A 19,821-nucleotide genomic window follows, 5' to 3' on the forward strand; every position below is an offset into this window, starting at 1 on the left:
ACAGAAGTGCACTGTTAAGCTCAGTGAGATTATGTGATGTTCTGATAAACAAGATGTTTTTCATGTATTGATGCACGCCATGGATATGAAAGATGCCAATACAGAGGTTTGCCCGGCTAGGGAGCAAGACTAGGAAGGGAGTCGTGGGGAGTAGTTGGGGGAGGAATCCCATTATGTCACTCTAAGTCCTTATTAACCTGATTTAAAAATTATTATTTTATTATTTGATTTAAAGCTTTAATGATTTTAAAATGTGGAGGCAATATTTTGTCTACTTTCCATGGGCATGTCAGTGTGTAGGGATATATGTTTGCATGTATGCGTGTTCATGTATCTAGGCACATATGTGTGCCCATGGGTGTGGAGGTCCAAGGTTGATGCTGGGAAGTTTCTTCAGTTGCTTGTCTACCTTGTTCTTTGAGGTAGGGTCTCCCAGTAAGTAACACTCAGTGTGTTGATATGACTGTTCTCACTAGGTAGCTCGCAGGCTGGAATTACAGGCGAGCTCCCACTCAGTGTTTACGTGGGTTCTGGGAGACCATATTCCAGTCCACTCGTTATGTGGGAACTGCTAGCCCTTGAGCTAACTGGAGTCCCGAGAGCTGATGTTTTTACAGGATATGCTTGTGTTTGTGAAGTGAGCTGACTAGCGTGTTGTGTATACTTTTGTACGGTGTTTTAACTGCCTTGCTGTGTGTGTTACAGACTGTAAATAAAAATGTGGCTAAAGTACCACCTCCTGTTCCTACAAAGCCAAAACAGATTAATTTGCCTTACTTTGGACAAACTGCTCAGTCGTCGTCTGACGTGAAGCCGGATGGAAACCCTCAGCAGTTGCCCATAGCTGCTACGTCCATGGGAGCCAAGCTCAAGCCAGCAGGGCCGCAGGCAAGGGTGCTGCTGTCTCCCAGTGCCCCTTCGGGTGGTCAAGACCAAGTCCTGTCTCCAGCATCTAAGCAAGAAAGTCCACCGGCTGCTGCAGTCCGGCCTTTTACGCCCCAGCCTTCCAAGGACACCTTCCCTCCAGCCTTTCGAAAACCCCAGACTGTGGCAGCAAGCTCCATCTACTCCATGTATACCCAGCATCAGGTGCCAGGGAAAAACTTCCAGCAGGCTGTGCAGAGTGCCTCGACCAAGACGCACCCCAGAGGCCCCCACTTTTCAAGTGGTAAGGTTCCATTTGTTTGTATTTTTAAGTGTGTAGTGGGGAGGGGGCGTACACTTGAAGGAACAAAGACATGTATGTGCCAGTGTGCGTGTACAGGTCAGAGGGCAGCTGTTGAAGATCAGTTCTCTCCTTCTATCAGGAGTTCCACAGGTAGGACTCAGGTTGTCAGCCTTGCATGATTTACCAAGCCCTTGAGTTAAGGTAAGGTTCTTGGTTTCATTTTTGCCTGTTTTGGGCTTAAGTCCTATGCCAAGCTACTGGGAGACAGTAAGTACCAGGTCTCTAGTTAAACAGAAGCTGTTGTTGAAAGAGTTTGAGCTGTGCTCTGGCTTACTGGGAGCTTACTGTAGTGCCTGCTGCCTGTCACTGCGACAGGAGTCACTGCAGACCCTGCATCACGTCCTACTTCCACATTTACAGCTGTGATAGAATACCCCACAGAAGACAACAAAGGAAGCTAAGATTTTATTATCAACTTGGAGAAGTCGAGGCAGAAACTCAAGCAGCTGGTCACATCGCAGTCAGAGTCAAGAGCAGAGAGAAATACCTAACTCAACCCACTGTGCCTGCTTGTTCTCAGCTAGCTATTTTCTGTCTTTCATAGTTCAGGACTCACTACCTAGGGAAAGGTGTTATTCACAGTGGGCTGGCCCCGCCTACATCAATTACCAACCAGTAATCCTCACACACATGCTCACAAGCCAACCTTATCCAGAGAGCTCCCTGTTTGAGGCTCTTTTCAAAGGTGATTTTCTAGGTTGTGGCAAGTTGACAGTTAAAAGCTAGCCTTGAGAGCTGAGTTGGGGTGGGTTTTGAAGGAGGTCGCTGATGTGGAAAACAGGGTCACAGGAGCCTGCGTCCTTACTATTGGCTTGGCTGTTTTGGTATGTGGAGGATGGGACGAGTACTTGTCTCTAGATTATTAAAAGCAACATTCTCTTGTACTCCAAGCCATCCTAATGAGGATGCTACCACTAAATAAGTACGAAGTAACATTAGTCTGTGCTAAATCTGCACCAGAGTCTGGGTATTGAGGGTTTCTCTGACTTGTTGGTTATGTTATAGGACTAGAGTACAATTGACCATGATTTAATTGATTGAAAGTGGCTTTGTAGTTCTGGACAAGCATGTAATTGTGGTTTAAAGCTATCATAACACGCTAAAGTGTCAGTGTATTGCTCGCTTAGTCTTTTCAGTAATCCTTGGTAAATAATGCTAATAGAGTAATTTGGAAGTCAGATTATTTTGACATAATTGGAATGTTGCAGGGGAATGTATTTGGGAAAGACAAGTAAGTGGTTCTCAGTTTTATGAGCCAAATAGGATTTCTCACATTGGTCTGCATTTGAGTTTAATTTTCCTTCATGCTGCAGTGTGTGGTTTTCTTCTTTTTGTTCATAGCACACAGCGCATGTTATAATCAATGGAGATTTTGATTCTGTAGTAAATACAAAGATGGAAATTCTTGCTTTGCTGTTATTTTAAGAAATCAAGTGTGAGGGAAATAATGGAGTAACTATGAAATGAAGAGAGACTTGGCTTACCGTAGCTGTGTTCTCCTAGTTTTGTTTAATTAGCACTAACCAGGGATTTTCCCTTTTCTCTTCCCCAATTAGTGTATGGCAAGCCTGTGATAGCTGCTGCCCAGAATCCACAGCAACACCCAGAGAACATTTATTCCTGTAGCCAGGGGAAGCCTGGCAGTCCAGAGCCTGAGACAGAGCCCGTTTCTTCAGTTCATGAGAGCCATGAAAATGAAAGGATTCCCCGACCACTCAGCCCAACGAAATTACTGCCTTTCCTATCTAACCCTTACCGAAACCAGAGTGATGCTGACTTAGAAGCCCTACGGAAAAAACTGTCTAATGCACCAAGGCCACTAAAGAAACGAAGTTCCATTACAGAACCAGAAGGCCCTAATGGGCCAAACATTCAGAAACTTTTGTATCAGAGGACCACCATAGCTGCCATGGAGACCATCTCAGTCCCATCATACCCATCCAAGTCACCAAGCTCAGTGACTGTCAACCCAGAGAGCCCAATCGAAATCCCAAATCCATATTTACACGTGGAGCCAGAGAAGGAGGCGGGCTCTTTAGTTCCTGAGCCACTGTCCCCAGAGGATATGGGGAGTGCCAGTACAGAGAACAGTGACATGCCAGCCCCTCCTCCAGGCCTCGAGTGTGTGTCTGAGGGCGTCCCAGACAACAGCACGACTCTGCAGGATAACACAGAAGGGACAAACCCAGAGGCCCCCCACTTACTAGAAGTATACCTAGAAGAATACCCCCCATACCCACCCCCTCCATACCCATCTGGGGAACCCGAGGTGTCCGAAGAAGACTCCGCACGCATGCGCCCGCCTGAAGTCACCGGGCAGGTGTCTCTGCCTCCCGTAAGTAACATGGTGTCCCGTGTTTGTCCAGTAGAACTTCCCTTGGGCTACTCCTCATGGTGGCTCTATCCTTCTCAGTTTGCCATTTTATCTTATGATCCCTTGGCATGAAGTGGATCTCTGTAGTCTTGGGTTTTGACAGCAATGGAACACATTCATGGTGAGCTGTGTATCCCAGTCCCCCGTCTCCCCTCCACCTTGTTTTTTTTTAAAGAGAGAGTCTCACTGTGTTGCCCAGATAGGCCTTGTGCCTCTGGAGTAGCTAAAATGCAGATCTTTACCACCTAAAAAAAAATCACCCTCAGGGAAGGAGTGATAGATGCTGTAACATTTATATGAAACACTGCTGTATTTTGGTATGTGTTGGGGTCTTTATAGAGGAAACATATTTTTGTTCTTACACCTGTATGAGCTACCTCTTTTCTCTCTTGCCAAAGGTACACTAGGGAGACACTGGGTTGAAAACATCTGGTTTCATACCGGCTTTGCTGTGAGATCTGCAATGTTCTCCTCAGTGAGAACTGCAATGTTCTCCTCATGTGAGATCTGCAGTGTTCTCCTCTGTGAGATCTGCAATGTTCTCCTCATGTGAGAACTGCAATGTTCTCCTCAGTGAGATCTGTAGTGTTCTCCTCAGTGAGATCTGCAATGTTCTCCTCAGTGAGATCTGCACAGTGTTCTCCTCAGTGAGATCTGCACAGTGTTCTCCTCAGTGAGAACTGCAATGTTCTCCTCAGTGAGATCTGCAATGTTCTCCTCAGTGAGATCTGTAGTGTTCTCCTCAGTGAGATCTGTAGTGTTCTCCTCAGTGAGAACTGCAATGTTCTCCTCAGTGAGATCTGTAGTGTTCTCCTCAGTGAGATCTGCACAGTGTTCTCCTCAGTGAGAACTGCAATGTTCTCCTCAGTGAGATCTGTAGTGTTCTCCTCAGTGAGAACTGCAATGTTCTCAGTGAGATCTGCAATGTTCTCCTCAGTGAGATCTGCAATGTCCTCCTCAGTGAGATCTGCAATGTTCTCCTCAGTGAGATCTGTAGTGTTCTCAGTGAGATCTGCACAGTGTTCTCCTCAGTGAGATCTGTAGTGTTCTCCTCAGTGAGATCTGTAGTGTTCTTCTCATGTGAGATCTGCAGTGTTCTCCTCAGTGAGATCTGTAGTGTTCTCCTCAGTGAGAACTGCAATGTTCTCCTCATGTGAGATCTGCACAGTGTTCTCCTCAGTGAGATCTGTAGTGTTCTTCTCATTGGCTATGCCTCTTGCTCTCCAAGCTTTGATTTTTCTATCAGTGAGATGTTAAGATTTTATTTTTATTTTTCATTTTATGTATGTTAGTGTTTTGCCTACCTGTATAAATGTCCATTGTGTGTATGCATAGTGCCCAAGGAGTCCAGAAGAGAGTGCCAGATCCCTCTTAACTGGAGTTGCCGATGCTAATAAGCTGCCATGTGGATGCTGGGAATTGAGCCAGGGTCTTCTGCAAGAGCAGCCAGTGCTCTTAACTGCTGAGCTGCCTCTCCAGCCCCTGAAATGTATTTTTAATGAAATAGAAGGTCGAGTCTCAAACTCAAAACTGATAAAATTTGGAGGATTGGAGAGAGAACAGGTCAGGACAGAGAACGGGGCAGAGTGGGGCAGAAGAGAGCATGGGGCAGGAGAGAGAACGGGGCAGAGTGGGGCAGGTTCTTCGGCCTTTCTTCCAGTGTTGTCAGCGTTTATTGGAAATCGTGAGCAAGTACCAGTCTCTTGGTTTCCTTTTTCTCTAGAATCAAGTTCTCCTAAAACTATGTTTCTGTCCAGAAATGTCTTCTATACTTCTTCCACATACTAAAATTGTTTTGGAAGTTTATCGTGTCACTTTGAGATGAGGGAAAATACCATAGTCTCTGCAGCCTGCTTTTCTATAGCTTAGTTGGAAGTCATTTTTGTTTCCTTAAACACAAACAAAATAGAATGTTGAACTATAACTTTAAAATACAGTAAAAAACCAAGTGATACTTTTGAATGATTATTTAAATGGGTTTCGTATGTCTGATCCTGTATTTTTTATTAGTTTGTACTTCCTTTGGAAGAGTCTCTTATTTTCTTCCTAGGATGACTGCTGGCTGCTTCCTTCCTGTCTTAGGTGAAGTAGATGCTGTGATGTATGTTTCTTTGAAAGTGTGTGACTAGGTGTTTGCCTTCTGAAACGTCCACAGGCTGACAGCACAGTCTCGGCTCATTACGTGTTCTAACACGTAACCTTTCCTATCTGCGAGGTATATTATTTGTTACTTAAAAGTCCCAGCTCTTCACACCTGAGATAAAAATGAAAGGGGTAGGATGGTTCAATGGGCAAAGACACTTGCCACAAAGACTGACAACCTGAGTTCTATTTCTGGGACACACATTGTGTACAGAACTGACTCCTGAAAGTTAAATTGTCCTCTGACTTCCGCACTTGCACTGTGACACATTTGTGTGCACAGCCCCCAACCTACCCCCACACACATAAATAGATGTAATTTAGGAAGTCTGGTGTGTCTGTGTGTGAGTGTGTGTGTGTTTAAAAATTCTGTTTCAATACGATGAAAAGAACTACCGTTGAGCTCTAAAGTCTGACTTACTAACTTCTCTTAAGATGTAAGGTTCTCCCTCTGGATATCTAATTGTAACAAGTCATCTTTATTATGTAGCCTAATAATTTGCTTGTGCCTTAGTAAGGATTAAGGTATGAAGTACTTAGTAGGAAGGGCTGACCTAGATAAAAATTCTGGTCCTGATGTTTTCTAGCTGTGTCTTTCCTTTGTGTGCAGCAAGGACGGTTTGGCTCTTACCGAGGAGTAAGTAAGCACTTGTGTGTGAGCCCTTCTGAGTCTGAGTATTGCCCAGTTTAAGAGTGAGGCTCTCTGCCGTATACTCTTAGACACGTGATTTAGAACCAGTCTTGTCTGGTTGTGAACCTCAACAGAAAGCCAGTCAGCTTGCCACCAGATTTAGTTCACTCTTAAGTTCCAAAACCAGGCATTAATGGCACATTCCTGCGTCTCTAGGGTTTGAGAGACTGAGGCAGGAAGACTGTAAGTTCAAAGTCAGTCTGGCCACATGGTGAGTCCCAGGCTAACCTAAGCTAAATGTTAAGGAAAATAAACAAACAAACAAACAAATAAACCAACCAACCCCCAAGCAGTTGTTCTTTTCACTACCTCAGTTGAGTGCTGACTCTTCCCTCGTTAATTTCCCCCACACTTCTTCTACAGGGAAAACGAACAAACTTGAGGAAAACTGGCTCAGAGCGAATTGCTCATGGGATGAGGGTGAAATTCAACCCCCTGGCTTTGCTCCTGGATTCATCTTTGGAGGGAGAGTTTGACCTTGTACAGAGAATTATCTACGAGGTAAGTTTCTTAAATGTAGCATTGCATTTTATTTTAAAGCTCAAAATAGCTACTATAGAGAAATCCTATTTTAGAGTTTTCTTTTTTGGGGCCATGGAGTTGTGGAGAGGGATATTGAGCATACTCTAAAATAGGCTGCGTTATTTTAAGAATGTAACTGTAAGATTTTGATAATGTAGGAGTTATTTACACTTGAATACATTAGTGTTGCTAGCAAGAACATTTCTCTCTGAAGTTGCTCTGTATGCATTTGTACGCTATAATACTGTATTACAGTTGTCATCTGTACTCTAAATTTATTATTATCATTATTTTTTTAAGATAGGGTCTTAAGATAAGCCTCAAATTCATGATCCTACTTCAGTTTCCTGAATACTAGAATTACAAGCATGGCTGCTGTTCCCAACTTTTTAAAATGGTTTTAGTTGAATTTCCCATAGCAAATAGGATGTCTCCTTAGAAACCAGTTTGTGGTGAGAATTAGAAGGAAAAATAGGATAACCATAAGGATATAGCTTTCGATGCTATGATTTTTAAACAAAGTCTTGCAGTAAGCACTTATTTGGCCGGGCTGTCTGCCCTATTTCTAGGATTTTTCTTTACAGTTTTCCTGGCTCCTCTGTGTTTCACTTAGGATATTTAAAATGTCACCAGTGTTTCTGTTTCCTGTTCTAAGAGCCAGTCAGTAATGACAGTCGATGTGACATGAAATTGGACTGACTCTCCCCCTTTTGTTGGTGTGACAGGTTGATGACCCAAGCCTGCCAAATGATGAGGGCATCACAGCGCTGCATAATGCAGTGTGCGCAGGCCACACAGAGATTGTGAAGTTCCTGGTACAGTTCGGTGTGAATGTTAACGCAGCAGACAGTGATGGATGGTGAGTCCCGTCCTTACTCTCCGTCAGACATCAGCTGTGCATGCTCACGGCGGGAGCAGTGGGTGCTACCCCCAACCTCACCACCACCACCGAACCCCGTGCTGTCTGGGCACTCTTGCAGGGGTCACCATCCTCACGTAGGAGCTCTTTTGTTCACTTTCTGGAAACAGATGGAGTTTACCATTTTAATTATAGTGTACTATAATAAAATTGTCAGCCTCCCTTCTCTGTGCTTGAGGTGACTGAGTGAAATGTGACAAGCGCTAGAGGATGGAGACTGTCAAGGTGGCTGCCAAGTGGACAGTGGGCAGGTGGCGTCTGCAGTGTGGATTCTCCAGACAAAGTGCTGAATTCACACTGCAAGGGGACAGGGTAGACAGATGATTCCAGAATGCTACTTAGAACCAGCCATAATTTATAAGTTATAAATTATTTTGGAGCTCTAATATTTTTAGAGGTCAGTTGATCTCATCTGTCTTGATCCTTTAGAAAGCTCTTTCTGTGGAGGAATATGGAAGCTCTCTCTATAAAGGACTGAAAATATTGCCATTTAATCTATTAAGTGCTTTAATTTTATTAATTTGTTTCTTCTTTCAATATTTATCAGATACTCATGTATGTAAATCAAAAATTTGAATTAACCTATCATTCCAAGTGACTACATGATTGTCTGTGAAGACTATTTCCTTTTTGTTAGATATTTGTGTCATAAAGCCAGCCAAGGCTATGGCGTTTGTAAATAAACAAACCAACCTCTTGTGCAAACCACGGGTGAGATGTAGCTCATAATGGAGCGTTGTCTGGAAGGAAGAGCAGGGAGCCCAGGACTGTGAGCATAGAAGGGGGTAGAATGAATGGAGAAGAGACAGGAGACAAAGGGAGAACGGACAGAACAGCATACAGACAAGGGGACCGACCGAAGAAGAAGAAAAGCTAAGAAATGTGCACGCCAGAGCCTGAGTACTGACAGTCTCAAGCCTGCTAACTCATTGCCTAAAATAGATTGAGTCGTGTGTGTGTGTGTGTGTGTGTGTGTGTGTGTGTGTGTGTGTGACTTTTCTAAGACTGTATTTTCAGGAAATCGTCTCAGTTATAGTCACTTTTCTACTTAGAATTGAATTTATAGTTTTAGCCAAAATTACTTTAAGTTTAAAAATAAAGATATCCTGTATGTACAACCAGATCCCTTGAAAGTTGGTGTTGAAAAAGAATACTGGAGTGCAGGCATGGAGTTTAAAGACTCTTAGAATTTTACCCTGGCAGAAGTGATCAGGCTTCAGGGCTAGAGAGATGGCTTAGCGGAAAAACACTGACATTCCCAGCACCCACATTATAGTTCACAACCATCGTATATAACTCCAGTTCCAGGACCTGACACCTTTTTCTGGTCTTCATGGGCACCAGGCACATAAGAAATGCCAATAAGTCCATGGAGGCAAAGAATATACATGCAAAGCTAAAATGTAAACAAGATGATTATAGGGCTGGGGAAATCCAGACAGAGCCAAGTCTACCTTTTTCTCTTCTTTTTAAACCACAGTGAAGACTTTATTTCCTTTTTCTTTACATTGGCTCTCAGCTCCTGGGCCCATTGGACCATTGCTGAGATGTGTCCCTTTGTAGCTGTAATTCTTTTATGGGTTCAGTGACCTGTCTTGATTCAACTAGATTTTAAAAGCTATTTGGGAGGCTAGGAGATAAGAGACTGAGGAACTTCACAGATAACTTACCAAGTGGAGGTCGTAGAGCTTGGAGAAACATTTCTAACCAGTTCTGTGTCTTACTTCACAGGACCCCATTGCATTGTGCTGCCTCCTGTAACAATGTCCAAGTGTGTAAGTTCCTGGTGGAGTCAGGAGCAGCAGTGTTTGCTATGACCTACAGCGACATGCAGACTGCTGCAGACAAGTGCGAGGAAATGGAGGAAGGCTACACGCAGTGCTCCCAGTTTCTCTATGGTATGTGGCCAGTGCGGGCTACTGTGTTGACTGCCATATTTATTTACCCTTCTCTCAAGGGAATAGCTCAAAGCTCAGTGAGTATTTTCTTACTTGCTCTGCATAATTCTGGTTCCTGAGATGAGGACAGTCTAGGTCACAGATGCAGTGCAGCTTCTGAGACGGGCCTGAAAAGCTGCTGCCAGGGACAGGGACAGCCTCAGCCGGCTATCGGTGCTCGTTAGGTCTTGTATCCGGAAGATCCACACTGTGGCCTTAGCACTCAGTGATTTACAGCATGTTGGAAAACCAGATTAAAGAAATAAAGACAACACATCACGTGGTTTGGGGCTTTGTTTTGTCTTATGTTTTCTTGATTTGGTGTTTATGATTTTGATTACTGTCAAAAGATGCTGTACTTACTAGGTGTGTGCCTGGATACAGATCTCTGTTTAGAGAAAAATGGAAGTGAAGTCGAGATCTGGATATGCTGACTGCCCTTTATGTAGGCTTTTCGTTGTTGTTTTGTTTAATCTACAGTTGAAGTTAATTTTTCTCTTCATTTTGGCTTGAGAGGATAGGAGATCAGAAGGTCTCAGGAGCCTAGACTGCTCAAACTCTGCAAAGTTTCTTCCTTAACAACTGTCAAAAGCTTCCTGAGATGAAAGGCCCCAGTCTTTGCCCTCTCTGCCTGGTCATGTTTCTTGGGTGTTTCTGCCTTTTTCAGGTTGCAGGTGCGAAGAGAGTTCTTGATGTCCACAAAGTCCCTGTCATATAAGTGTTTTTGTTTACTTTTCTGTTGTTTGTTTTGGGTGCTAGTTTTGAACCCAGGGCCTTATACTTAGTAGCAAGTCTTTACCACCCAGCCTTCCAGCTGTGCAGATGTCATTATTGAGACCTGTGATTGCATTTTGTTTGTTTTCAACTTGGGACCAATCTAGTATTTTGACATCAACATTATTTATAGGGGCTGGAGAGATGGCTCAGCGGTTAAGAGCACTGACTGCTCTTCCCAAGGTCCTGAGTTCAAATCCCAGCAACCACATGGTGGCTCACAACCATCTGTAATGGGATCTGATGCCCTCTTCTGGTGTGTCTGAAGACAGCTACAGTGTACTCATATGCATAAAATAAATAAATCTAAAAAACAACTCATTATTTGTAAATTTATAGGTGATAGACTTTTTAAAAAGACATGAAGGATATTCGGTCATAGTCTTTTGATCCATAATTTATGACAGATGTCAAGGTTGATGATACAGGGTAAAGGTTAACTACTGGTGTGGACTAGCACAGTGGGAGTGGGCACAGGTGCTCATCTGAGGGAGGAGAACGTGACCTCATGGATATTTTGTAAATTTATTTTTTGATTTTATTTTATTCTATTCATGTGGATGGCTGTCTGCACCGTATGTTTACAGTGCCCTAGAGGCCAAAAGAGCCACTGAACACCTGGAACTGGGGTTAGTATTGTGAACTGCTGTGTGGTTGCTTGGAATTGAACCTGGGTCCTCGGAAGAGTAGCCAGTGGTGCTCTCAACTTGGAATTGCTACGGTTCTGCCTGCGATTCTTAGTGGGGATTTCACGGAAAACCGTGACTTGAATTGTGAGTCTGAGCATCTTGTAGCACCTTGGATTTCTTTCCATTCCCAGTGCAAACAGAAGCACTGAGGCTTTAAAGTGCCGTGGAGTTACATGTGTGTGAAGCCTTGTTGGCCAGTCTTGTTTGTGATATTTGTGGAGCCTTGGACCTCTCCATGCTGCACAGACCCTCTCCCACTGAGGTGACACCGCCAGCTATTTCATGTTATTTAAAAAGGTCAGAAATTTATCTGACCTTAGGTTGGCAGAACTTTCTTTTGGAAAGAACAATTTCATTTCTCTGTTTTGTTTTGTTTTGTTTTGCCCAGAGCAAGAACAACACATGCTGGTTAGTGATATATTAATTGTTATAAACTAATAACTAATTGTTAGATACTCAGAGTTGAAAAATAAGTTTGAAAGCCAAGCAGATATTTTTCTGTATTTTTAAGACATATAGGTAAATGAAAATTAACTAGCTTTCTGTAAACTTTATTGGGTCCACATCTGCTTTCCTCTGCTTTCCTCTGTGGTGCCAGGTGTCCGTTTCTCTAGGCGTGGGCCATCCTTCACTCTTAGGGCATCACGGGAGGAGGTGGAGCCTAACTCCCAGTCATTACGTAACTAACTGCTGCCAAACGGCCTTTTGAGGATTTTCTCCTGCCCGTTTGTAGATTTCAACATCTAGAATTGTTAGAGTGACCATATATAGACTTTTCTATCTGTTCTAAACTCCCATATTCTGCATTCTAACAGACGATATTGTACTTCTAATAACTAGGAACTGATATAGGCCCTTTAATAGCTAACACACTTCTTCAAGTTTGTCTGTTTGCTCTGTGTGTCAGGTGAGATCTAAACTTGCAGAGCCTTTTGGCCATTATGTGTAGAAGTAGGCCAGAAGTTGACAAGCGTCTTTGCTTTGAATGCTGTAGATTCAGACAGTCTTTCTTTTAGCTGCTGGGCTAACAGCAGGCTTCCTCCCTGGGGAAGGTAAGCTTTGTGAGATGCCTAGGGCTGTTTGCTGTTGGCCTCCTAGCTAGGACATCCATTGCTTATGGTCTATACATTCTGCTGGTCTCCTGCCCGCTCCCGTGCCGGGACACTTACTTCTGAAAGCTTCCTATTGCAGCTCTGACCTTCTAGTGAGGCTCCTACCCAATTTGTTTCAGAGTGTAGAGTCCTTGTGCATGGTGTGACCTGAGTCTTCTGTCTCCTGCAGGGGTTCAGGAGAAAATGGGCATAATGAACAAAGGCGTCATTTATGCTCTGTGGGATTACCAGCCCCAGCACGATGATGAGCTGCTCCTGAAGGAAGGAGACTGCATGGCTGTTGTCCGCAGGGAAGATGAAGACGAAACCGAGTGGTGGTGGGCACGCCTTAACGATAAGGAAGGATATGTTCCACGCAACTTGCTAGGAGTAAGTCGCCCCAATGCTGACCATGTTTCATGTGTGATAAACGAAGCTTGGTATGAACTGCTGTGCAGAGGCCGTGCAGTTTACTGACCTTTGTTAACAAGACACGATACGGGAGAGAGGTGCCGAGGGATGTGTGCCGAGGGACGTGTGCCGAGGGATGGGTGCCGAGGAATGTGTGCCGAGGGACGGGTGCCGAGGGACGGGTGCTGAGGGACGGGTGCCAGAGAGATGGGTGCCCAGGGATGGGTGCCGAGGGATGTGTGCCGAGGGACGGGTGCCGAGGGACGGGTGCCGAGGGACGGGTGCCGAGGGACGGGTGCCGAGGGACGGGTGCCGAGGGATGGGTGCCGAGGGATGGGTGCCGAGGCCGAGGGATGGGTGCCGAGGGACGAGTGCCGAGGGACGGGTGCCGAGGGACGGGTGCCGAGGGACGGGTGCCAGAGAGATGGGTGCCCAGGGATGGGTGCCGAGGGATGTGTGCCGAGGGACGGGTGCCGAGGGACGGGTGCCGAGGGACGGGTGCCGAGGGACGGGTGCCGAGGGACGGGTGCCGAGGGATGGGTGCCGAGGCCGAGGGATGGGTGCCGAGGGACGAGTGCCGAGGGATGGGTGCCGAGGGACGGGTGCCGAGGGACGGGTGCCAGAGAGATGGGTGCCCAGGGATGGGTGCCGAGGGACGGGTGCCGAGGGACGGGTGCCGAGGGATGGGTGCCGAGGGATGGGTGCCGAGGCCGAGGGATGGGTGCCGAGGGACGGGTGCCGAGGGATGGGTGCCGAGGGACGGGTGCCGAGGGATGAGTGCCGAGGGACGGGTGCTGAGGCCGAGGGACGGGTGCCGAGGGACGGGTGCCGAGGGATGGGTGCCGAGGGACGGGTGCTGAGGCCGAGGGACAGGTGCCGAGGGACGGGTGCCGAGGGACGGGTGCCGAGGGATGGGTGCCGAGGGACGAGTGCCGAGGGACGGGTGCCGAGGGATGGGTGCCGAGGGACGGGTGCCGAGGGATGAGTGCCGAGGGACGGGTGCTGAGGCCGAGGGACGGGTGCCGAGGGACGGGTGCCGAGGGATGGGTGTTGAGGGACGGGTGCTGAGGCCGAGGGACGGGTGCCGAGGGACGGGTGCCGAGGGATGGGTGCCGAGGGATGGGTGCTGAGGCCGAGGGATGGGTGCCGAGGGATGGGTGCTGAGGCCGAGGGATGGGTGCCGAGGGATGGGTGCCGAGGGATGGGTGCCGAGGGATGGGTGCTGAAGCCGAGGGATGGGTGCTGAGGGATGGTGGGTGCCCAGGGATGGGTGCCGAGGGATGGGTGTTGAGGGATGGGTGCTGAGGCCGAGGGATGGGTGCTGAGGGATGGGTGCTGAGGGATGGGTGCTGAGGGATGGGTGCTGAGGGATGGGTGCCGAGGGATGGGTGCCGAGGGATGGGTGCCGAGGGACGGGTGCTGAGGCCGAGGGATGGGTGCTGAGGCCAAGGGATGGGTGCTGAGGCCGAGGGATGGGTGCTGAGGGACGGGTGCCGAGGGATGGGTGCCGAGGGACGGGTACCGAGGGATGGGTGTCGAGGGATGGGTGCTGAGGCCGAAGGATGGGTGCTGAGGCCGAGGGATGGGTGCCGAGGGATGGGTGCCGAGGGATGGGTGCCGAGGGACGGGTGCTGAGGCCGAGGGATGGGTGCTGAGGCCGAGGGATGGGTGCTGAGGGACGGGTGCCGAGGGACGGGTGTTGAGGGATGGGTGCTGAGGCCGAGGGATGGGTGCTGAGGGATGGGTGTTGAGGGATGGGTGCTGAGGCCGAGGGATGGGTGCTGAGGGACGGGTACCGAGGGATGGGTGTCGAGGGATGGGTGCTGAGGCCGAAGGATGGGTGCTGAGGCCGAGGGATGGGTGCCGAGGGATGGGTGCTGAAGCCGAGGGATGGGTGCTGAGGGATGGTGGGTGCCCAGGGATGGGTGCCGAGGGATGGGTGTTGAGGGATGGGTGCTGAGGCCGAGGGATGGGTGCTGAGGGATGGGTGCTGAGGGATGGGTGCCGAGGGATGGGTGTTGAGGGATGGGTGCTGAGGCCGAGGGATGGGTGCTGAGGGATGGGTGTCGAGGGATGGGTGCTGAGGCCGAGGGATGGGTGCTGAGGGATGGGTGCTGAGGGATGGGTGCTGAGGCCGAGGGATGGGTGCCGAGGGATGGGTGCTGAGGGATGGGTGCTGAGGGATGGGTGTTGAGGGATGGGTGCTGAGGCCGAGGGATGGGTGCCGAGGGATGGGTGTCGAGGGATGGGTGCTGAGGCCGAGGGATGGGTGCTGAGGGATGGGTGCTGAGGGATGGGTGCCGAGGGGTGGGGGCCGAGGGATGGGTGCTGAGGCCGAGGGATGGGTGCTGAGGGATGGGTGCTGAGGCCGAGGGATGGGTGCTGAGGCTGAGGGATGGGTGCTGAGGCCGAGGGATGGGTGCCGAGGGACGGGTACCGAGGGATGGGTGTCGAGGGATGGGTGTCGAGGGATGGGTGCCGAGGGATGGGTGCTGAGGGATGGGTGCTGAGGCTGAGGGATGGGTGCCGAGGGATGGGTGCTGAGGGATGGGTGCCGAGGGACGGGTGCCAGGGGATGGGTGTCGAGGGATGGGTGCTGAGGCCGAGGGATGGGTGCTGAGGGATGGGTGCTGAGGGATGGGTGCTGAGGGGTGGGTGCCGAGGGATGGGTGCCGAGGGATGGGTGCTGAGGGATAGCTCAGCAGGTAAGAGCACTTGCTGTTCTTGCAGAAGACTCAGGTTCAGTTCCCAGCCTGTCCATGGCTGCTCTCAATTGTTTATAAACTCCAGTCCTAGGGGACCAAATGCCTGCTCATTGCGCACACATGGCACACATCATGCACGCTGACAGAGCACTCAAACACATAAAGTCTTTTTAAAAACACCAGGCTTAAATTTATTTAGACGCACAGCCATATTGACAGTGCACTTTAGTATACTTATGAGTGTGTTGACAGGTTTAAACTCAGGATAGTGTGTTCCAGATTTGTGCCTCAGGCTCTTTTACAGGTTTAACCCAGGTGCCTTATAGGTCATGCCCATGTTCCCAGCACTTGGGAGAGGGAAGTAGGAAGGTGAAAAACAAGCTTCGGTGGGCTTGGATATCTTGTGTGCAGCCTGTGCACAACAAAGGTTCCTTGGGTGTGTGGAGGAAGGAGAGAAGTCGCGTAGGTGGTGGATTGCGATGTGGTCCCGAGGTAAACGTGCTTGTGGACCTGCTGTTGGTAAGGAGGAGGGAACAAGCTTAAGGGCAGGAAGGATGGGGGTGATGGACCCGGTCATGTTGGTCACAGGCACTGGTTCACATCTCCACTGATGTGACATTCAGAACATTTCCATTCTGGTAAGCAGGCGGTAGGGAAGATGAAGAAGCCTGCCTCCTGAGCTTGGTGTGCAAATAGTGCAGAAAGTCCATGTAAGACATTGGAAGGCTTTTGTCAAGCATCAGATAGACGGGGTCTGTCCTATAGCTTTGAGTAGAAGCCTGTGGGGGGCTTCCCCAGCATCACACCAGGAGCAGAGTTCTCTCTGCTAGGGTTCTTCTGCTTGAGTGTTTCCAGTGACCTTGGCCTTGGGACCTGGCATTCTGGATTGTGACCCTTCCTATGGTTGTCTGTTACATGTCCGTTTTAAGTCATTTGCTATCCTACACCTTATTGTAAAGTGACTGCTGAGCCATCTCTCCAGCCTCATCATGCCCTAACTCTCAGGAGCTGCTTCTTCCCCCTTCCCTCCCCCATTTCTGTGTAGCTGAGGCTGGCCTCAGACTGAAGCCTCCTACCTTCTAAGTGGTAGGTTTGCAGGTCTCCCTACCTGCCTCATTTGTTGGGGATTGTTAATTAACTGTGCATGTTCGTGGCATAAAGCGTGACTTTTTGATTATTTTCAAAACAGAGAGAGAGAGAGAGAGAGAGAGAGAGAGAGATCTTGCATGTGCCACAGTAATTGTGTGAGGTCAGAAGACATTTTGGGGAGTTGAGAGATAGAGGTGAGCTGAAGAATACTGGCAGCCAGTGTTACCTGCTGAACCATCCTGCCTGCTCCTGTCTTTCCAGCCCCTAACCCAACTTTAAAATAATGGTTGATTTATACAGTGGCTCAGTCAGGCTAATTAACACACATAACCTGATATAACTAACTTTTAATTTCGTGATGAAAATAAAATCTGTTAATGAGTTTTCAGTAAGTATGCATGGTTTTAACTATAAATTCCTATGTTGTATAACAGAATTCTGATTAAGTTCAATTTTCTAGTAAAGAATGGTTAATGAGATGGGAGGATTATTCTGAGGAGGGGAAGCAGTCAGTCAGAGACTGGTTGAGCTCTCAGAAGGTTTTGAAATTAACAGACTGGAATGAAGGTTGTAATTTGAGTCCTAAACTTAGAACTCTTAGTTCCCTCACAGTCTCTTCTAGAAAAGTGTGCTGTACATACCAGGTTTTAGTATCTTTTGAGTGTTAAAAAAAAAAAAAAGGAAATTTCACAATGTGGACTATCTAGACAGGCTCAACCTTGAGTCATGAAAGTGCATTGGTGAATGTCTTTCCTCAGCTCAAACTGACTCTTGAATAAACACACCGCAGCTTTTGTTTTCTCGTCCCTAGGAAGCAGAAGGGGAGGGTTTGTTTAGCTTGATGGTGAAATACTAGTCTGACTTTCTCTGGGCTTCTAGACAGGGCCCTGTAGCTCTCACACAGCCTCTCCTCACTCTTGTTGTGGAAAGCACAGGCCAGCAGAATTGCAAAGCAGCTCATGGGAAGCCTAAGTCGTTTTGTCCTGATAGGCTCAAGCCACACCCACAGTGTCATCTGTAAATAAGGTTGAAAAGTGTGGTTTACATATGTGGTTCCAGTGCTTAGGTGTGTGAGGCAGGAGGATTGCGAAGCTAGCCTGGGCTACCTTTAAATTCTGCCTTTAAAAAAAAAAAAAGACTTTGCCCCATCTCAATGGGCTTCCAAGTCCTGGAGCGTAGAGCAGTTCACAAGCAGTCCCAGCGTTTGGCTTCCCTCAGCTGCAGTGTGGATAAGCAAACTGCAAGTTGAGTTCGTGCCTGGAGTTCCCATGTCACAGCTCTGTGGCACTGCTCCAGCTGCTGGACCATGTGACCTTCCCTGAGTCTGTGAGCCATGCGTACTCAGGCGGCCAGCCTGCGTCCATAGCTCAGCCTGAGTTGGTTTCCTGTGTCACATTCCTTGCCCCCTTCCTGTATTTATTGAAATATTGTAGAATTTCCATACATATGCCATATGTAAATATTTTTTAAAATTCTCTTGCAGCTATACCCAAGAATTAAACCAAGACAGAGGAGCTTGGCCTGAAGCTTGAGTTAATGAAGAATGAGTTAGAAGTACCGTGATTGTTCTGGGAAAGAAAATTCAAAAGACTGACGTTAACCACAGTGCACCCTGAGAGCAATGAAGAATGTGCCCTGGAGGAAAATGAAGGAGAAACTGAAGGAGTCAGCATGAGCAAAGGAGCAGAGATGTGAGTCCGCTCCACCCCGTGCGGGCACCCCGTGCGGGCACCCCGTGCAGGCAGAGCGCTCACTGTGGCACATGGATAGGATCTGGTTTTGTCAGAAATGGGACCATTTGTTGGGCTGTGGGAAAATGAGCTTCTTGTCCTGCTTAGGGTGTTTTTGGCACTGTTCCCATTCTGCTGACCTGCCAGAAGGGACCAGTGCCATCTGGCACCATCTTCAACCGCCTCCGAGCACTGGCAGGCTTTGGGGGTCCCCGGCGGGTGCAGCACACTTGTGTATGATCACAGAAGAACTGTTAGCTGCCTGTCGGTGAGCAGTAACCAATGGATGAGTTCCTGTAGCATTGAAGAATTGTGCGTATCTGAAATACTGAACTACACTACACTACCTAATCTAAGCTAGAGTTAGAATCTTGTTTGTAGGTTGAATTTGAATCTGTATTTATTGTCTTTTGTATCTTGGAAATTAGAGTTTGTTATAGATTTACCTGTATTTGTCAGGATCATAGGTGATTTTAAAAATGATTGTAATAAAATTAAACTTTATGACTCTAAGCCATTTACTGGTTTTCCTTTTAGTGTTATAAACAGCTTTAGTTATAGGGTGTAAGCCATTGGCTGTCTACTGCACTGCTGAGAAGTAACGCCCTGCGTGACCCAGCCGGCCGGACTGTGGTGAAAGCCCCTTCCCGTCATGTGATTGAAAAGCCGTTCTGAATTACGAATACTCATCTTTGCAGTTTACAGGTCCGAATGGCTAGAATTCTATACTTTTAAGAGATTGAGGGAGGGCGTGTGCACATATGTACCTGTTTCTCCATTGAGGCTGGAAGCGGGTGTCAGATCCCATGGAACTGGGGTTAAAATGATTAATGAACTACCTGATGTCTGTGAAGGGATCTGAACTCTGGTTTTCTGATAGATCAGTTGGTGCTCTTAACCCCCCAGCCATCTCTTCACCTCCTAATGTAGTTTTAAAAAGATCATGGAGATCATAGTGAAAGAAAGCCTACATGGACATGCAACTTCTGCTGGGCCATTTTAATGTCCTTTTCACATTCTTCATAAAGTTGTATACATTTATTGATTTGTTTACTTAATTGTTTTTATTACCAATCAAGTAATGAGTCGTTTTAGAACCCACTTTGCTTGGTATAATGTAACTGCATATAACCGTAATAGAAGTACAGGTGCACAAACAGTGGCTGCTTTTTCTGGACGTTTTTAAGAGCGGCTAAATGCTAACAAGGAAAGTAGATGAAAAACAATATAATCTTTCAGATAATGGAGAAAGAATGACAATATGAATTAAATATGGAGACTGCACAGCAAGAAGGGACCCAGGTCCCTTCCCCAGTCAGTGATTCTGGCACAGATCTAAGGACTTTTCAGACTGAGCTCCCTAATCAGCTAACTCAATACGGAGATCAGCTTGGATTATCCAGGTGGCCCCAGTGTAAGCACACGAGCCCTTGGAAAGCAGAAGGGGAAGCAGGAGCCTGAGCCTGAAGGGGTGGTCAGACAGACGTGGGGTATTTTCGAAGATGAAAGGAGTCATGAA

General features: G+C 47.5%; 1 protein-coding gene across 4 annotated transcripts in view; it reads left to right on the plus strand.

Annotated features, from left to right (window-relative positions):
• Positions 1-18,815, plus strand: part of Tp53bp2 (tumor protein p53 binding protein, 2) — a 56,656-nt gene extending 37,841 nt beyond the window's left edge. For 2 of the 4 annotated variants that reach the window (XM_087581041.1, XM_087581044.1), the window contains 7 exons: positions 754-1,168; positions 2,785-3,563; positions 6,799-6,936; positions 7,683-7,816; positions 9,608-9,774; positions 12,558-12,757; positions 18,056-18,815. In XM_087581041.1, coding sequence (XP_087437167.1) covers positions 754-1,168; positions 2,785-3,563; positions 6,799-6,936; positions 7,683-7,816; positions 9,608-9,774; positions 12,558-12,757; positions 18,056-18,097 — 1,875 coding nt within the window. In that variant the 3' untranslated portion in view covers positions 18,098-18,815. Of the gene's footprint in view, positions 1-705; positions 1,169-2,784; positions 3,564-6,798; positions 6,937-7,682; positions 7,817-9,607; positions 9,775-12,557; positions 12,758-18,055 lie in introns of all 4 variants that reach the window. The other 2 variants (XM_087581043.1, NM_001427417.1) reach the window with 1 other exon arrangement.
• The last annotated feature ends 1,006 nt before the right edge of the window (positions 18,816-19,821 follow it).

The sequence above is a fragment of the Rattus norvegicus genome, chromosome 13 (genome assembly GCF_021556685.1).
Source record: "Rattus norvegicus strain SHRSP/BbbUtx chromosome 13, alternate assembly SHRSP_T2T, whole genome shotgun sequence".
Classification (NCBI taxonomy): domain Eukaryota; kingdom Metazoa; phylum Chordata; class Mammalia; order Rodentia; family Muridae; genus Rattus; species Rattus norvegicus.